Source organism: Ctenopharyngodon idella, chromosome 10 (genome assembly GCF_019924925.1).
Source record: "Ctenopharyngodon idella isolate HZGC_01 chromosome 10, HZGC01, whole genome shotgun sequence".
Classification (NCBI taxonomy): domain Eukaryota; kingdom Metazoa; phylum Chordata; class Actinopteri; order Cypriniformes; family Xenocyprididae; genus Ctenopharyngodon; species Ctenopharyngodon idella.
This window is the reverse complement of record NC_067229.1, coordinates 29,783,048-29,800,302: the sequence shown is the minus strand read 5'-3', so window position 1 is coordinate 29,800,302 and position 17,255 is coordinate 29,783,048. Positions and strand designations below refer to the sequence as shown.

Here is a 17,255-nt window from a genome sequence, read left to right as displayed (position 1 = left end):
TTACTCTCACTTTGTTATTAACCTTTATCTAATCTGATCTAAGGGAGAGGCCTGTGTCTGTTTTACATTAAGAGCTTGCAAGCGAAAGACGAGACACAGTTTCTCAGCCCTGGAGGAGAAGTGCAAAGAAACAATGACCTAGAAAACATGTGCTGAAACCCTCTTTATCTAAAGGACATTCCAGACAAGACAGAGAGGATCACTCACTGTACTAGTTTACCAGCACTTCCATTATTCAGTTTAGACTTTTTCTCCCATGTTACAACAGGATTTTAGTTAGTTTACAGTAAATGAGAGCTTAGTGGACATATTTAAGTGATCTGATTGTTATCAAGACCGTTTAACAGGTGTATGAGCAAGAAAAATTGAAGTGAAACTTCAAAAATAGAGCTGATCTCAAACTCTGGACCACTGGTGGTCCGTGAAAGATTCCCAGTGGTTATTGCATGGTTTAAAATACAAAAATACAAAAAAAAAAGTCCTTAATAAAAAATATATAATGGCCAAAAAGCACTAACACTGAATTAATCAACCAATTAATCATCGGTTAATAACAATTAATTGTGTAATAAAACACATAACTTATTGTGTAAACAAATTTTATGACAAATTGTTTTCTCATTTTGATAACAGTGTTATGTGTCAATATAAGAAGATGTTCATTCGAAATTCTTCGCTTGCAAATGGTTGGCTTATGTAGATTCAGTATCAGTAGCAGTCTTAGTTCATTTCAAAGAAGAACAAAAGTAAACTGTCTAAAGACAGGATTGGTTAAAAAGATGACCAAGGAGACCCCCACATGAGATTTGGATTATTATGTATTCCACAGTTTTTGTTTTACTTGTTAGGTGGTCCATCCCCTAAATGGGTTAAGAACCACTTAAAAAGAATGAAAGAAAAGTGGGAAAATAAACAACCATCAAGGAAGATTAGCATGTTCAGGCCTCAGAGCTCCAGTCAAATGACCTCTTGAAGGAGATCGTACCACCATTAGTTTTTGTGCTTACTAAGAGGAAAAACCAGAGCTGTCCGGAGCAGTCAATCTCTCACTGCATTTGAATTATTTATAAGAGCTAAAGTTAGGCTTCTCTTTCCACACACTGCCTGCTTCTCTGTTCACATACTCAGGTCCTTAATCATGAAGAATTCATTTCCACACCCCGATCACTAACAAGCCCACATATATTGTGCATAAAACAACACAAAGGAGAAAACTTCACTACACTGCACTGCTCACTGCTCAGTTGTGTTTTTATGAATGTTTCTATAAAGACATTGAGTAATGTGATGCAGTGCATCGCTACACTTATATGTTATATATGAATCATAAATATTCCAGTTAAAACTGTCCAAAGGATTATAGAAAAAGCAATGATTTTATTAGAATATACATTCATACAATAAGAACAATCATTTTTACATTAGTGTATCTAACCCAGAGATACTTTTTCTCAGTCACAAAGACATAAATACACACATAAACATTCATAAACCTGAAGAACATTGTAAGTTCTAGGCATTACAAAACATCAAACACAGATGGTTGTTCACTTCAAAACAATAAAATAAAACAAAAACAAAAATTAGAGATGTGTGTTTGAAGAATATTAATCATTGAAGCACACTAGGCATAATGGAGTGTCAAGGTAACTATTCCCCTTCTTACAATAGCATCACTTTTCTGTTGTATAGCCTGCTAATTCTATCTTGCTTATCAGGAATGTAAAATTTGTGGTGCGATATTACTGAGGGTGGATCTGTTTTTGTGGTCAGCTTAGTATTCTAAATTTAGACACTTCTTTTATAATGTACGTCTGAATAGTTTCAGTTCTCTCCTCAGTTTCATGCCATTCTGACAGACTGTCTACAGCAATTACACATAAGCATACTACTGTAGTTCTATAGTGTTTTTTTGTTTGTTTGTTTGTTTTTGAAAACCATTTAGAGGAAATGTGAAAAAAAAAAATTGGTTACTGTAGTAGTAGTTATCCTATATCTTGCACTTTATAATAATTAAAAAATTGCTAACACATAAGTATACAGTAATAAAGTACTTACAAATCATTTGCAAACTATTAGTTTATAGCTAATTATTAATTTATGTATTTGTAGTCTCTACATTGTTAATATATTAAGTACAAATAGTGAGTTGTTAATTCATTGACGCTGTAATTGTTTAATTAGCTCATATGTAAAGAATTAGATGTTTTTATGCTTTGTAACAATCATCCTAACTGATGTATTTTAACGTGATCTCATGAGTATTTTATTACCACACGTACATTTGCTTTCATAGACACAAAAACATAAAGTATTGACATTGACAGCATTATGTTATTTTAATTTGATTTTGATTTTTTTTTTAAGTGGTTATGTTTAGCTTTGGAGATAGGGTTAAGGGATCTCATATACAGTACCTTTATTAAGGTTGGTTTAAAGCACTTAATGACATTTTCTCATTTTCCGTGACCTAATCTAATGTGAGAACTATTTACTCCTAATAGCCATTAACAACTCCTTTACTACTGGTTTAAAAATACTGTACCATGTACTGTACTGTATCATTTCTATGGTTAATAATTTAACAAAGCAGTTAACATTATATAACTATTTTTATGAGCTATTTAAAGGTAAACTATGTAACTTTTGGCCCTCTGGCGGTTAAGAAACAAAATTGCATGCACTTAGCAGAAAAACATTGCTTTGGTTGTGCTTCAGCTCTGCGTGACTGTGTGGATGAATATGTTTGTTCTACTGCTCATAAAACATTCATTACTAGGCTTAAGAGATATCACCAGTTTGGATGGAAAGGATCTAAAGCTGACTAGCTGAAGACGTTGCTGGAGTTTTACCCATTAATAGACACTATACTTCCTTGAAAACAAATTCCAGCACAGAGCCACTGTTATGTAACATGGTACTTAGAAGCTCTCACGACGAGGAATAATACTAGAAGGCTACTATAAACGAGAACGGACAAAGACTAAGGGAGAACAGAAGGCTTAAGTACACAGAGCAAACAACGGGACTAATGACTTAATTAACATGACACAGGTGACTATAATAATATATCAGACAGAGGGAAACTAGTTCTGTGTTCGAAATCGCCCCCTATACCCTCATTCACTATTCCCTACATTACTCCACTAATATAGTCCACTTGAAGGAGTGAATGAAACAAGTGAGTGAATTCGGACACCGAGTGCACAGGAAGGGCTGCCGATTTCGCATAGTTTGTGCTGCTGTTTAATAATCTTTTGAAATGTAGCAAACTGGCAGCTCCAGTAGTAATGAATATTTATGTTGAACTAGCATGTTCAAACCTTTTAAACGATTTAATGATCAATTAAAAAGGAATGTATACCTGTATGATAATGCTAGACCAGCGCGGTTTGGAAAATTCATGGATGATTGATTCAGCTGCGGGCGCCATCTCCTGGCGAGACACGGGAATTCATTCAGCGCGTGACTCTCACAATGCATTATAGGTATTTTCTAGCCGCTGAGCGTGCATCGGTTGTACACTCTTTATTGCGGTGCATTGTGGGATTGAATGAGTGCACTCAACATCGTCCACTATGGTTTCGGACACCACTACAAATGGCTGTCCCCTCAAATAGTGCCCTATTTAAGGGTATAGGGGGCGATTTCGGACACAGCCTAGGTCACAGGACTGAATCAAAAACACAATGAAGGAGGGAAACAGATAAGTTCGCCCCCTCATGGGAAGGTGCGTTCTCGCGCCATAGGAGAGTCCAACTGAGGAGGGAGGACATAAAACTGTCCATGGAGGAGTAAAAGGTGGGAGCCAGGTGGTGGTCCAGAGACCAGGGAGAACGAGGCCCCAGGGCGGAGTCGAAGACGGGAGAAGCCATGGTGGAGACGATGACTTGATGGAGTGCACCCTAGGGACACCCGACGAAGATACCACCACCAAAGATGGAGACACTGGTGAAGCTGACAGGCCGATGAGCTAGGGCTGCACGAATAATCGGACCATTAGTCCATCATCCTTCTCTAAGATGATGTGGCTTCTCATACAGAATAAGGCAGTCGCGTGTTTATTAGTCATGTTTAATCAATCAAAGCATTTCAATCTTCTGTTTATTCAGCTACAGCGATAGTATGATGCCCATAGGGTTTTCCTGGAATGACGCGTGTTATCTACTTCAGCGGCAGGGCATATTTGCAGTTTCTGCGTGAGAGCGCCCTCTGGCTTTCAGATGGAGAAGCATTTACTACTGATCACAGAGCCGTACAGCTGACAAGCTACGCATGAAATAATCGCAGCCTTTGCCAAATCGCGTGCGATTTAAATGCGATTAATTGTGGAGCCCTACGATGAGCCTACTGGAGACGAGGTCATCCGGATAACCGGAGAGATAACCTTGAACAAAAAAGTTACATAGTGTACCTTTAAACAGTAATCACTTAATTAATTAATAGGTAATAGGTTAATTACAGTGATAGTGAATGAAGGACTCACTATTTGTATATAGCCTATTAATATATTAACAATGTAGAGACTACAATATATAAACTATGAATTTACTATAATAGTTTGCAAATGATTTGTCGACACGTCAGAGTTCACTGCAATGACTTAAAACAATAAAGTATTAGGGGCTTTCGCACCAGAGAAACTTCTGGCTAAAGTACCTGCTTTTTGAAGTATTTTCACCGCAGGAAGTGGGAATGATTTTAGTTCTAGGAACACCTTTTGGGGGGACTACATTAGCTCCTACACTTCAGAATAGGGTCTAACCCAGCAAAATAGGAACTACCAGTGATGTAAATGTACATTGATTAGCCAAAAACATGCCATACGAAACACTGGCATCCAACATTTTTAAAAAGCTGTGTAAACTCACAGTTTACATATACTTACTCCACGATCTAACATACAGAAAGCTAAAGTTAATGGCACATAAACATACAGAAAGCTAATGTTAACGGCATTTACCTGTTGCTTTTGTCTGCAGCATTGTGTATATTAGCTTGTGTTGTTTCTCTTCTAAAATGTGGCAAAGGATCTAAATTTATAACATTCGATTTATACTGCAGTCACTGAACTGAATTAACCATGTTCATTCATTCTATCTGTAGCTTGAAAAATATGCAAATACCCATAGCTTGTCACTGAGGTAGTACCCTCAAAGGTGCACTTTGTATCTTATGTACCCCAAAAGGATGCATATTAGTACCTCAGTGTGCTAATAGTGTTAGAGAAGGTACAAAATTGTGAGGGTACTGCACAGAAGTACAAAGAGGGTACCGCCCCAGTGACAAGCTAAAGGTACAATTTTTGCTCATTTTTTTCTGGCAGAGTATAATGGTAAATATAACTGCAAAATATTCTGACCTTGTAATAACAAAGATTTGGTGCCCATCTGTGTTTTTTAAGTAAAAATCATCAAAACTACAAAAAGATCTAAGCTGTGGCAGGACAAAAATTGGACTAACATTAAAAATAAACATGTTAAAATGAGTTATTTGGCGAATTTTCCCTTGACACTAAGCCAAGAGACCTTCAGTCTACAAGGTTAAAATCCAAATGGTGACAATAGTATAAGTAGATATTCAAGTTTCTCAGTTTATGGTATGAAACTTGCAAACATACTTTCCTCAGCCAGTAATGCAAGAGTTGGCTCTGATGATGGTCATGCACAATGATAGTTCACAAAATTTGTTCAAGCAACATCTGGAAGTGATAAAAAGAGTTGAGTCAAACCCAGTACTGGTTTTGTTTAAGGGGTGGTGTTGCTGGTGAACACTGCTGGGCAGAATCGGGGTCAAGTGGACTCCATGTGCAAAGGAGAAATGGAGACACAGCTGGCACCAAGGCTGCGTCATGTACTTCCTCTAAAACAGGGCTGCCAGGACAGCTTGGAGTGAGTGGGGTCACTATAACTGAAGGAACAGCAAGACTTCTCTCAGGCTGACCCAGATATGGGCCTCTGGCTAAAATATCTTCACCAGGGTTCCCAGTCAGATCCTGTATCATTGCCGGATGGGCCCGCTTTTCCCTGCGGTGCCTGAAGACAAGAATGAGAACCACAAGAATGACAATCAGCAGGAGACAGGCGAGAAGTGGCAGGATGATGAGCAGGGGATCAGATGCAGGTCTTGGTAAAGACTCCATCCTCACTAAAGTATTTTTTGGGGAGGGGTCCAACTTGCCCATCGTGGTACGGGGCACATGAGGAACTGTTGATCTGCTTCGTGTGTGGTTCCCCCAGCGGTTTCGGGGTTTCAGCTTTGAAGCAGTCCTGTGTGGTCTTGTTGTTGGATCTAAGTGAGATGGAGGGTACATGGGTGACATAGCATTTGTTGTTCTGTTGTAAGTCGGCAACTTGGTCGGCTCTGAAAGTATATGCTTCCCTGTTATGGGGTCAAAAGGTAATACTAAATACACAAATTCGCCCATGGCAGGCTGAACATTGGATGCCTTCAAAAGGAAAACAAATGAGTCATTAAGTGGATGGACTGCTGTGACATTGTACCTGGCCGCTGTTGTGTTTCCATTAATGGTTTGGAAATTGATGTTTTCCTCTATGGCAACTCTACCTTGTTCCACATCCCTGAACGTGAAGGACTCCACCGAGTGAGAGGCTCCTCCAAGGTCAAATGTGACTTTGACTAGCTTGCCATGTTTCGGCGGCTCAAGAATTTCAAAGATGGGATCGCTAGCACTAAGGGAGGCCAATTCCGTTGCATCAAGGACATCCTTTCTTAGCTTCACTGGGATGCCATCTGGGATCCTGACATGCTCTCCAAGGTGGATCAGTGGCCTGACTGTGATGTTTACTACCTGGTTGGTCAGGTTACTCTCAGATGTGAAGACTGTGAACTCAAAGCTGTCTTGAGAGGACGACAGGTCAGTCATGTTATAAAATAATCTGCCAGTGTGCAGGTCCTCTTGGTCAAAGTATGTGACCGGCTTTTCCATAACCATGACACTCCCATGCCTTGGTGGGCCTGTAACTAAATACTTAATGAATGCATCTTTCTCATTGGTCACTGCAGCCAGATGTTCGAATGTCAGAGTCACTGTGGTCTGACCTTGCAACAGAGTCAGTCCGGTGTTGTTGACCACACTGATGGTGATATTCTCTACCTCTATGCTAAAGAGCTTGTAGAGTGGTCTGTGGAATCCATCAGTTATACTGAAGTAGATGACCCCTGATGAAGGTTCCCCCTTTTGTACAAAGTGCACCCTTCCATGATTTACATCAGCCTGGGTGAAAGTGATAGCAGACTTATTGAGTTGACCCTCCAAAGCAAGGAAGCCATTTTTGGGCTTGCTGATTACTGTATAATAAAGCTCCTCAGGTGGAGTGTCTTGGTCCTCTACATAAAGGTTCTCAGGGTCCAAAGTCACAGTGTCCCCTTTGACCACTTTGAGTCTAGGGGATCCCGTCTTGAGCACAGGAGGCCGGTCATTAACAGGGGTCACAGTAATATTAAATATTTCTGATACTACATAGTCTGCATTCTGGGGTCGTTGAGCAAGCTTTCCTTTGGGGTTTAGCCACACGTCAAATGTGAAGTTATCATGAGTGGTCTCAGAGTCATCATGTACATAAATAATTCCATGCTTATGGAGGTTGAATTGGGAGAACTTTAGTCTTTCATGTGTCAGGTTCTTTTCACCTACAACAATTGTACCGTGGAGGGGTGGAGATGTGATTTCGTACCAGACTTCATAGAAATGACGTTCCGCTTCATCTAATTTTCCCAAAAGGTTGGAGGCATCCAATTTTGATTTATCTATGAGAACACTACTACCCTCAGCGACAACAGCCCCTGAATAATGAATATGAAGTAGTTAGTGTAAAGACAATATATTGTGTTAAATTTGTTTTTCAAATAAACATCATGAGAAGTCAGAAAGCATTACCAGTATTTGTACAGAGTGCACTCCTATGCTCCGGGCCAATATTTTCATAAGAGATGTGGATATTAAAGATGTAAGCTTGGAGGGATGCTGGGGGGCATGATGCATTGAAGGTGAAGGAATCTGTAGCACTCCAGGCAACAGGTTTAGTCTGTGCATACAGCACAGCACGTTCTTTCACCTAAAATATTAGAGGTTATTAAGCTTATTTTTAAGTTAGAATGATCACAGTAATGCTATTTAATATCACATTTCACATATTTGTTATCACATATTTGCATTATTTTCTTCTTAATTATGTTCATATTTACATTTTGAATATTTAGATAAGCTAATTATGTTGAAGAGTGTTTTAGAATTTTTTTTAGAATTTCCCTAAAATGGTTGGCTCAGCTAACATGCAAGAGAGTGAAATTAAATTCTAAATTTGTTACAGCCCTCACAAACATTGTGATGCCAAAAAAAATAAATGTGTGGCAGCAGATATAGGCTGGTGGTGATGTCATGACAGTGACATGAGGCAATCATGTGTAGACTTGCTTAAGTTGTTTGCCCATGTTGCAAACTTGCAATACCACAATACATTACCAAATTACAACTTTATATTATTCTGTTACATATATATATATATATATATATATATATATATAGGTATTACAATGTTACATTAAATTTTATTTTGACAAAAGCATACTTAAATGCATAGTAGAGCATTTGCTACTCCCTGAAATGTCAAACCTTGAATACAGAATACACTAGCTGAAAAATAATTTGCTTTTGTCTTGGCGATGCACCTATCCTGCACCAATTCTTCTCTGGAACTGAAAAACACTTCCACACATATTTCTTAAAAGAAGTATGCATTTGAAATAAACTCAGAAGCAGATTTAATAAATACCATGTTTTGGGTGAAGGAGGAGATTTCTTGTGTGGAATTTTCTGCTTGTTTCCACATTATGCTGCCAAATTTTGGAGGCGAGGTCACGGTGTAGGTGATGGTGCGATTCCCATAAATATCATCATAGTCATTTGTGATTATCAGCAGCTCATCTTCAGAAATTAACTTTGAAGAACCTGTGGAAAGGATACAAAGAATAAATCCTTTCTGAACCATTACTGTTTCAACGAATAGGCTAGTCTGAGCTTCACTTCCTACAACCCAGTCCAGCTGCTGCAATCTGCTACAGCATATTGTCCTTTGGCTAACCTATCTCTTCATGTGAAAGACACCCTTACTAACCTCTTCATACTAAAAAGTGTAACCACAATTTGCACTACCATGAGTTTGAGTGACAAAAAAGAATAAATGCTAAAAATGGTTTCTTTAAAGCACAATAAAATCGAACCTGGGAAAACTTTGAGTTCTTGATTTTTTTCTAAGCTGATGACCAGTGATTGGGCAGTGACACTGAATATTCTCCTTGGAGCAAAGTTCACGCCATCATTGACTTGAAAGTGAAATCCTCCTGACAAGGCACCTGTCGAAACATAAATACCGCAAACCTACTGAGAGATCAAGCAAAATGGCTTATCAAATCTTATGGGCAGTTCTGAAAGGCACTTTAAAATGTAAACTAACCACTATGTACAAACACCAGCTGGCCATGATTAATATGCTCTTGGGTGAAGTTCAGAACAGGCCTGGAGGGGGCACTCTTCAGGGCTAGATGCCCATTACTTGGTGGAGTGATGATAAACTCTAGGCTCTCAGGAGGAGAATCTGGATCCTCAGCACTGAGGTCTTCAGTGGTTATCTCTGTCACAGAACCTTCCCACACCTAATAAAAGAAATATGATGTTGTCAGTTTTGGTCATGCTTTGTCAAGTGAGGTTTAACATTTTTCACTAGAAACAATATTTATATATTTTATAGCAGAAACCATTTCAGAATGTGATTACTGAGCCTCCTGCTGGTGAAAGTGGGCATCTGAAGACTAGTCCTCACAGTTTATGCTGGTTTAACCAATGTTCTTTAAAATAATCTTTCCATGATTAGTCAAATTTTAGTGCTAGTGCACAAATTTGTTGGGTCCGTGGTAAGGAGATGAAATCACCAAGGTCGCAGTCATGCTTTACTTTGTGTGTGTGTGCATTTTATTTTTGTTTTTATATAATTTAATTAAACCATTTAAGTAAACTATTTAAGTTCACAAATACTGTCTACATAGATGAGAAAGGGTTAGTAAGTGCAATCCAGTTATCTTTATAGTGTAGAATACAAATTAGTTTCAGGGGGGGGAAACTCACCTTGAGGATCCTGTTGACAGTTACAACTGGAGATTCATCATTTATGGGAGTTATATTGACATAAATCACAAAAGGCAGGCTTTGCTTCCGGATATCTGTATCATTGGCCACCACTGTAAAATTATCAGCCATGGTCTCACTTCCATCATGAACATAGAATATGAACCCCTGTTCAGCCTGTGGCAAAAAAGTATACAATGCTGTTCTTTAACAACATTTATTATAAAGATTAGTACACATACAGAAATATATTTCCTAAAACAGTGCTGAAGTGCAGAGAGGAACAAAGTAAACAAGTGAAGAGAGTGAAAATAACTCACTTGAGCCCTTGTGAAAGAAGGAATGGGAACACCAGGGATCCTTGAGTGTTCAATCCGGCCGTGATGAGGCCCATCGATTACAAGATAGAAGATTTGGAGTCCATGAAAGTGTTGGTTGACAACTTTGATGATATCCTGAGTGAGAGCTTTAGAAGAACCCTCTATCAAGGTCATATTGGACACCTCTAGTGGGATGTGCAAGGGGATAATATCCACTACGACTACAAGATCATGGATTGTTAGAACGCCATTAGTTACGTCAAGTGAGAAAGAGTCATTAACATATCCATGCTCTATTTGAACATACTGAATATGCCCTTTATTGATATCATCCTGTGAAAAGCTTTGGATGGGATTCTCCTGACTGCCATGGTAATGATCTTCTTCTACCATAGATATCCGCAGAAAACCATGAGCGGGTGCCACCTTCACAGTATACACAATCTCATAAGGTTTGTTATCCTCATGAATAACCTGAAACAGATCACATGAGCATATGAAATAGTCTACATTTCATAACCAAGTTATTGAACATGAGTTTAATAAAGCAAAACTAACCTGGAGAACTTCCTTGTTGATTTTGACAGGTTTTACTTCCTCCACCAAGATTGGGTTATTGTGAATGACCCTCGGGGGCTGCTGATGACTCTCAAGGTACACCCTAACTGCCACACTCACATCCAGATGCAGGCCTTTCACCTTACTAGTGAAGTTAAAAAAGTCCTCTAGTGTTTCGCTGTCATCATGATGATACATTATATGACCCATCTTCAAGTCATGTTGTGTGAAAGTATTTGCCTTAATACCATTGCATTGAAGAGTCCCATGGCTTGGTGGTAGAAAAACCTCAAAGACCACTTCTTCATCATGCCTGACATCCATATTAGTGGAGATACTGAAATTAGCAACTCTTAAAATGGCTGTCTGGCCTTTCTGGACCAAAATACCTGTGTTGTTGGCCACCTTAACATATGGATCCTGGGCCGACACTTCAAGTAGTGTTGATGTATAGTGCTTGCCATCTGATATGAAGAGGACAAAGCGGCCAAAACTCACCCCTTTGTGAATGAACAGCACTCTCTTCTCTTCCAAGTCCTTCTGATGGAATTGATAAAGCTTGTGTGTGGTGTCATTTACCAGAACTAGCTCACCCATGGGGATCTTTCGTCTGGTATAAAGCAGATCTTTGTCATCAAAGTCTGTGTCAGCATCATGGTAGCACAAGTCTTCCAGTGTGAGTAACCGCTGGCTATCACGCACCACATGGAAAACTTTATCCACAACACGTACGGGTTTCTCGTCATTAACAAGATGGATGGAAATATTAAATGTGGCCTCCATGCCTGAGGTTTTATTCTTCAGGGAGCCAAAAGAGGCTAGGAATGTAAATGCATCATGTGTGGTTTCACTATCATCATGGACATACAAGATGCGTTCCTCCAAAATGTCCTGATTGGTGAACTCTATTATGCTGTCATTGCTGGAAGAGGAATTAGAGAGGTTTATTTTCTTCAGTATCCCATGTTTAGGGCTGCTGGTGACAGTGTAGTGTACCACTCTGGAGCTTGGTGTCTCTGAGAAAAGCATTGCCTTAGTAATGACCTTGCTCTCCCCTTCCAAGAGAGAAAGTCCATGATTTCCTAAAATTATATAATGAATATCTGCTTTGATACTGATTCTGAACTCATGAATCCCTGACATAGCAAATTTTGAGAATACCTGAAAGTGAAACATGTCCCTTGTATCATCCTTTGGCCTTTCTAAGAGCTCATATTGCAATTTGTGCTTAGTAATGTAATCTTGGCTAAAGGTAGAGTTCTTTTTTAAAATCTTATTATCGAGAAGAAGATGTCCTCTCCTTGGTAATGTCAACAAACGAATGTGAAGGTCATTTTCCAAAAGTCTTGCACCCTTGGTGACAACATGGAATTCTTGAGGTGTCAATGTGACTTTGTGTTCGCCATCTATCTCTACCTTATTTCTAGTGATTCTGTAACGTATCCAGCGTACTCTAATCAAAAACAACAACTCATCTGTAATGACTGAACCGACTGTGACTTTGCATTTTAAACTGTCAGTGACGTTACTTTGCTGCGTACCATGGAAAGTGCTGAGATATCGAAGACGCTCCTTTTCAAGAAGTTTCTGTGTAAATGTGCCTGTTTGCTTCCACTGCCCACTTGAATGCAGCCTTTGCAGCTCACCATAGATTGGTGGCACTGTGACGTCATAGCGAATGTCCACTGCTTGTTTAGGGACATTCACTTGCACAGCAAGATGTTTGTTACTAATAAAGGTTGCTTCACCTTGGGTTACCTCTACTCCGGTGTTGTTGGCAATCTTGTATTCTAGGGGAACAGCGATGATCCTGAATACCACAGTGTTGCTTACTTTGTCCCCATCACTCACCCTAATAACCATTCTGGAGTTCTTGACACCTTTGTGGACATAACTCACTTTACCCTGCTCTAGATCGCTTAGGGAAAATGAGGTCACTGCTCGGCCTGGGTGTTCTTCTATTTCTAGAAAACCTGAGTCAGCATTCAGGTTCCCAAGCACTGTGAACATCAGGTCTGTGGAGTTAGTGTCAGGGTCGATGGCCCTAAGGACATCTGTGCTCAAACGACGTCTTGAGTGCTCAAGCAGAATGAAGTGACTGCCCTCAGGGAGGCTAAGTTCAGGAGCATCATTGACAGGTGTGATACTGATGTTAAATCTGTGTAGACGGTTCCCTCTGAGATAGCTAGGCACTTCCTTTTTGCTGCTGGTGAAGATGGAAAACATGAAAAAATCATGCAGGTCCTCAGATCCTCCATGGACATACATAACCCTTCGATGCCAGAGGTCCAGCATACTGAAGGTGTTCTCACCCAGATCAGGGTCAACATCCAGTCGGAGTTGCCCATGGACCGGCTGCTCTTCAATGTGAAACATAATCTGCGAATGTCGGATCCCAAGCTTACGGAACTCTAAGTTAATCTTTATGTGTTTAGACTCAAGTGGTGCTCGTCCTCCTTCAAGAACCTCCAAATCCTTAAGTAAAAGGACATTTTTCTTGTCCAGCTCAGGTAAGACATCTGTCAAATTTTCATAATCTATAGTAATAATTGATGGACTTGTGGTACTGGGTCCAAGCTGTTTGTCTGGTTCACAACCAACAGAAATATCCTTGGTAACCAATGCTTTTGGAAGGCCCATCCTTTGGTAATTAACTCTGATATTTCGAAGACAGCCTTTAAACGACCCTCCTCCTATCCGCTTGCCTACCATAGATAGCAAACCATTCTTGCGGACTTCTGTGTAAGTGCTGATATCCACCCCTCCTAGGTACAGTGGCCCAGTAAACTGTAGTGCACTGGCATTTATCCCAAAGCTAGAATTGTGCATCTCCAAACCCAGAGTAAACTGAAGATTCAAAGGAGACAAATAGAGCCGCAAAATGTGCCATGCCCCATCATTGATGACCATCAAGGAACGCAATACTGTCTTAGTTGCACCTATTTTAAGGATAGCAACAAGGTGACCCTTTTGGACCTCCAGGGCAATATAGTCACTTTGGCCTGCAGAGCTGTATAAAAGGATCCCCTCTGAATTTACTGTATGCAGTTCACATTCAAATACACCCTCTTGGTGTACGTCCCATGCTGGCAGCGACATGTATGCTTTGGAGCTGAAAAAACTTATGGAATTGTTGACAGTGGCTGAAAACTGTGGACTGCAACCAAGTGACACTTCATGAATCATTTTGTATCCAGAGTAAGGCCTAAGGGAGGATAGAAGGTTATGCTCATTGAACAGAACCTCATCCACACATCCCCGAAAGCCAGAAGACGTTTTATCTGCTGAGAGGTAGGGTTTTTCCAGATCCCCAACACCACCAACAAAAAGTCCATCTTGGATTTCCAGTTCAAGGTCAGGTCCTGGCATCTTAACAGCTGTTATAGAGTTTTTGTCCACAGTCAGTGTGATGTTGTCATGGTCATGTTGAAGTTCTACTGTATGCCAGGTCAGATCATTCAAGGGGATACCCTTCTCAGAACGAACAGTCCGTTCCCCAGATCCAAGCTCAATCCGCACCTGACAGGGATGGACAGAAGTTCTTAACAGTAATGTAGGAAATCATCTTTAAAAAGCTAATTATTACATAAACTACAGGTAACAGAGTCACCATGTCAGTATTCCTAGCATGAAAAGACTTGTTAGCACAGCATGCAAGTGGAAGCGAACAGACTTTTTCTGTCTGGAAGCAACAAGAAATCACTTGCCTTTTGTTTTTGCCCATGGGCAAAAAATATCTGTGTTAAGCAGTACTAATTTGCAAGATTCCAACATAGTTTAGCTGATTCATTTAAAAATAATTGCAATATTTCACTATGTAATCTCAGTCTCTTACAGCAATTAAAAACCGCAATGATCTCTTAGCATTCTTACAATAAAACATTCTTTCTGTTTTGCACATGAATCTACATCAGTTAAACTCTAGCGAATAAATACAAGTAACGTAAGGGTATTAATATGCAATTAAGTGTTACAAAGCATCAAATTACATGGTTACAATAAACTGGATATACAGTGTTGTATATGAAGACCTCTTTTCAGTGACATGAATTTGATGCATTTTAATTAATCACCTGTACTCTGCCAGAATGCAGCCCCACCCAGAGGAAGTCCGTCTCTCCAGCTGCCAAGAAGAGCAGGCCACTGGCTCCAGAGGTTCGGAACCGTACATGGAAAGATGTCTGACTAGACAACTCAACTGTTTTCAAATGCACAAAACCATCTCCATAGAAAGAAGCTGCAAAGTAATTTGAATTTGGGATTTTATATATATATAAAGTAATTTGTGTTTTATAATATGCTTAATACAGCATATACATAAACATTACATGTTTTTCACATTTTGCACTTCACAACAGTAAGGGCAAAGGACACATTCCTTAAAACAAAATTTCAGAGGGTAAGATGTTCTGAAAACAGAGGTCCAAATAGCTATAACTTTTGGTGTGAAACATATCTTGCTTTTTGAGAGATACAACATAAATTATTACACAATTTCTTCCCCCTAACTCCATCCAATTTTGTCTGTCCTCATATGTGCGTGAATTATTCCTATATACTGTATGTATCTGAGTTAGATGCTGCTTTTGTCCCCAAAAAATTAAGAGTTGTATCGGCCTCAACAGCTCTGTGACAGCTGCTGCTCTATGCCTAAAGCAGTTTTGACTAAGTGCTGTTGTGTCTGCAGCCCTCTAATGTGTTATCAGAATTCAATTAATGCATTTTAATGTGCTGAATGCCTTTTAAGAGCACAATAGTACAGCTTAATTTCTAGAGCACTGTGTCAGAGGAGTCAATAGGGATTAGAACAATGACTGAGGAACTGTTCTACTTCAAAATGCTAACAATACCAAGTTAGTAGGGGCGGGGAATTATATGTAATTATTTGATTTGTCCACCTATGAGGAACAGATTGCAAAAGTATGTCCAGGTTACTGTATAAACTAGTCCTGAGACACACAGTAGCAGCAAACAATAAACACATGAAGAAACATCACGGAGAAGTTGTGCTTGTTACATAACTATGAAATATTTTTACCCACATAAAATATCTATAACTACAATAGAGAAGAAATACACCCATAAAAGAATTTAAGAAGTCATGAATATCATATTTTTTAAATGCTTAAACATTAAAGATTGTCATATCTTTCAATTAATGTTAAGATGTTTTTAAAATGCATTTCACTGCAGGTTACACTGGACTGGGAGAGGTCGCTTCCATTCATGCTGCAGGTAAACAAAATGAATTTGGACAGATCGGATTAAATCTAATCCCATTTCAGACATGTGCAGAAGTGTCTTTGTACAGTGAGGTATTAATTACTGCTTACATGTCACTACTTCTAACGTGCCGTTTACCACTTAATATTTAGATTTTTCTGTAGTTTGCATGTATAAAAATCGTTCCATCTGAACAGAATTGTCAAATTGTACAAATGACTGAAAACCACAACAAAATCATATTCGACAAAAGTGTTGTTTTAGAGATTAAAGACCCATTATATTATATTATATTATATTATATTATATTATATTATATTATATTATACTATAAATTTCATGGGTTTAATGACACTCACCTCCGAAAGCTTGTCCACCAGTCAAAGAGAGCAGTACAAAAACGCTCCACAAAAACTTCTGCTCTAAGGCAATGTGAATCCGCATGTTTCATAGCACTTCAGTTCAAATGTGATGTCTTATTAATTTAATATTGCCCAAAGTACGTCCATTGTGCGACCTTAAATCATGGTGGTTAACTTTAAATCACTGTACCTGCAAGTCTGTCCACTAAATAACGTCACGGGCGTGTGACGGGTTACCCCTCCCTTTATGTATTTTCATATAGCTAGTAGCCTACTGGTGACACAATTACGAGAGAAAGGTCTTAAAAATTGACCAGAATCCTCAAATTATTCATTATGTAATGAAACGTAGTGAAATCTTAAAATTACAAAATCTGTTCTGGCTCGTTTTTGTCATACTTATTTGATCTGTTAATTTAGGATAGCTCGAGTAATACAGTGAAACACAATAATCATGTTAAAGCCGATTTTCGAGAGTCACACTTTTGTCATTCTGTTTTTAGTATGTTTTACATATTTATATTGTTGTTATATAATAAAGCATACATTTATAAACATTAGCATTTATAATCATACCTTTATAAATAGCCTACAAGAATAGGAATCTTATTAGCCTATTTTAATATATAAGTTTATTACAAAATAAAC

General features: G+C 38.9%; 2 protein-coding genes and 1 long non-coding RNA gene across 5 annotated transcripts; 1 reads left to right on the top strand and 2 right to left on the bottom strand.

Annotated features, from left to right (window-relative positions):
• Positions 1-91: 91 nt before the first annotated feature.
• On the bottom strand, positions 92-9,237 carry LOC127520407 (chondroitin sulfate proteoglycan 4). Of its 2 annotated transcripts, XM_051908448.1 has the most exons (3): positions 8,796-9,237; positions 7,901-8,078; positions 92-7,806 (listed from the first exon to the last, which is right to left on the bottom strand). In XM_051908448.1, the coding sequence occupies exons 1-3, from the start codon at positions 9,009-9,011 to the stop codon at positions 5,726-5,728; spliced, it is 2,475 nt and encodes an 824-aa protein (XP_051764408.1). In that variant the 5' UTR covers positions 9,012-9,237; the 3' UTR covers positions 92-5,725. The 2 variants fall into 2 exon arrangements, with proteins under 2 accessions (XP_051764408.1, XP_051764409.1); XM_051908449.1 differs by lacking the exons at positions 7,901-8,078; positions 8,796-9,237 and having other exon boundaries at positions 92-7,822.
• Positions 9,238-9,254: 17 nt separating this feature from the next.
• On the bottom strand, positions 9,255-15,116 carry LOC127520406 (chondroitin sulfate proteoglycan 4). Its single transcript, XM_051908447.1, has 4 exons — positions 11,023-15,116; positions 10,465-10,938; positions 10,145-10,321; positions 9,255-9,675 (listed from the first exon to the last, which is right to left on the bottom strand). Exons 1-4 carry the CDS (start codon positions 14,389-14,391, stop codon positions 9,472-9,474), a joined length of 4,224 nt encoding a protein of 1,407 aa, XP_051764407.1. The 5' UTR covers positions 14,392-15,116; the 3' UTR covers positions 9,255-9,471.
• LOC127520410 (uncharacterized) lies at positions 10,855-16,025 on the top strand. Of its 2 annotated transcripts, XR_007932107.1 has the most exons (3): positions 10,855-10,916; positions 11,052-11,118; positions 15,110-16,025. It is a non-coding gene; the product is annotated as an uncharacterized LOC127520410 (long non-coding RNA). The 2 variants fall into 2 exon arrangements; XR_007932108.1 differs by lacking the exons at positions 10,855-10,916; positions 11,052-11,118 and adding an exon at positions 13,402-13,532.
• Positions 16,026-17,255: the final 1,230 nt, after the last annotated feature.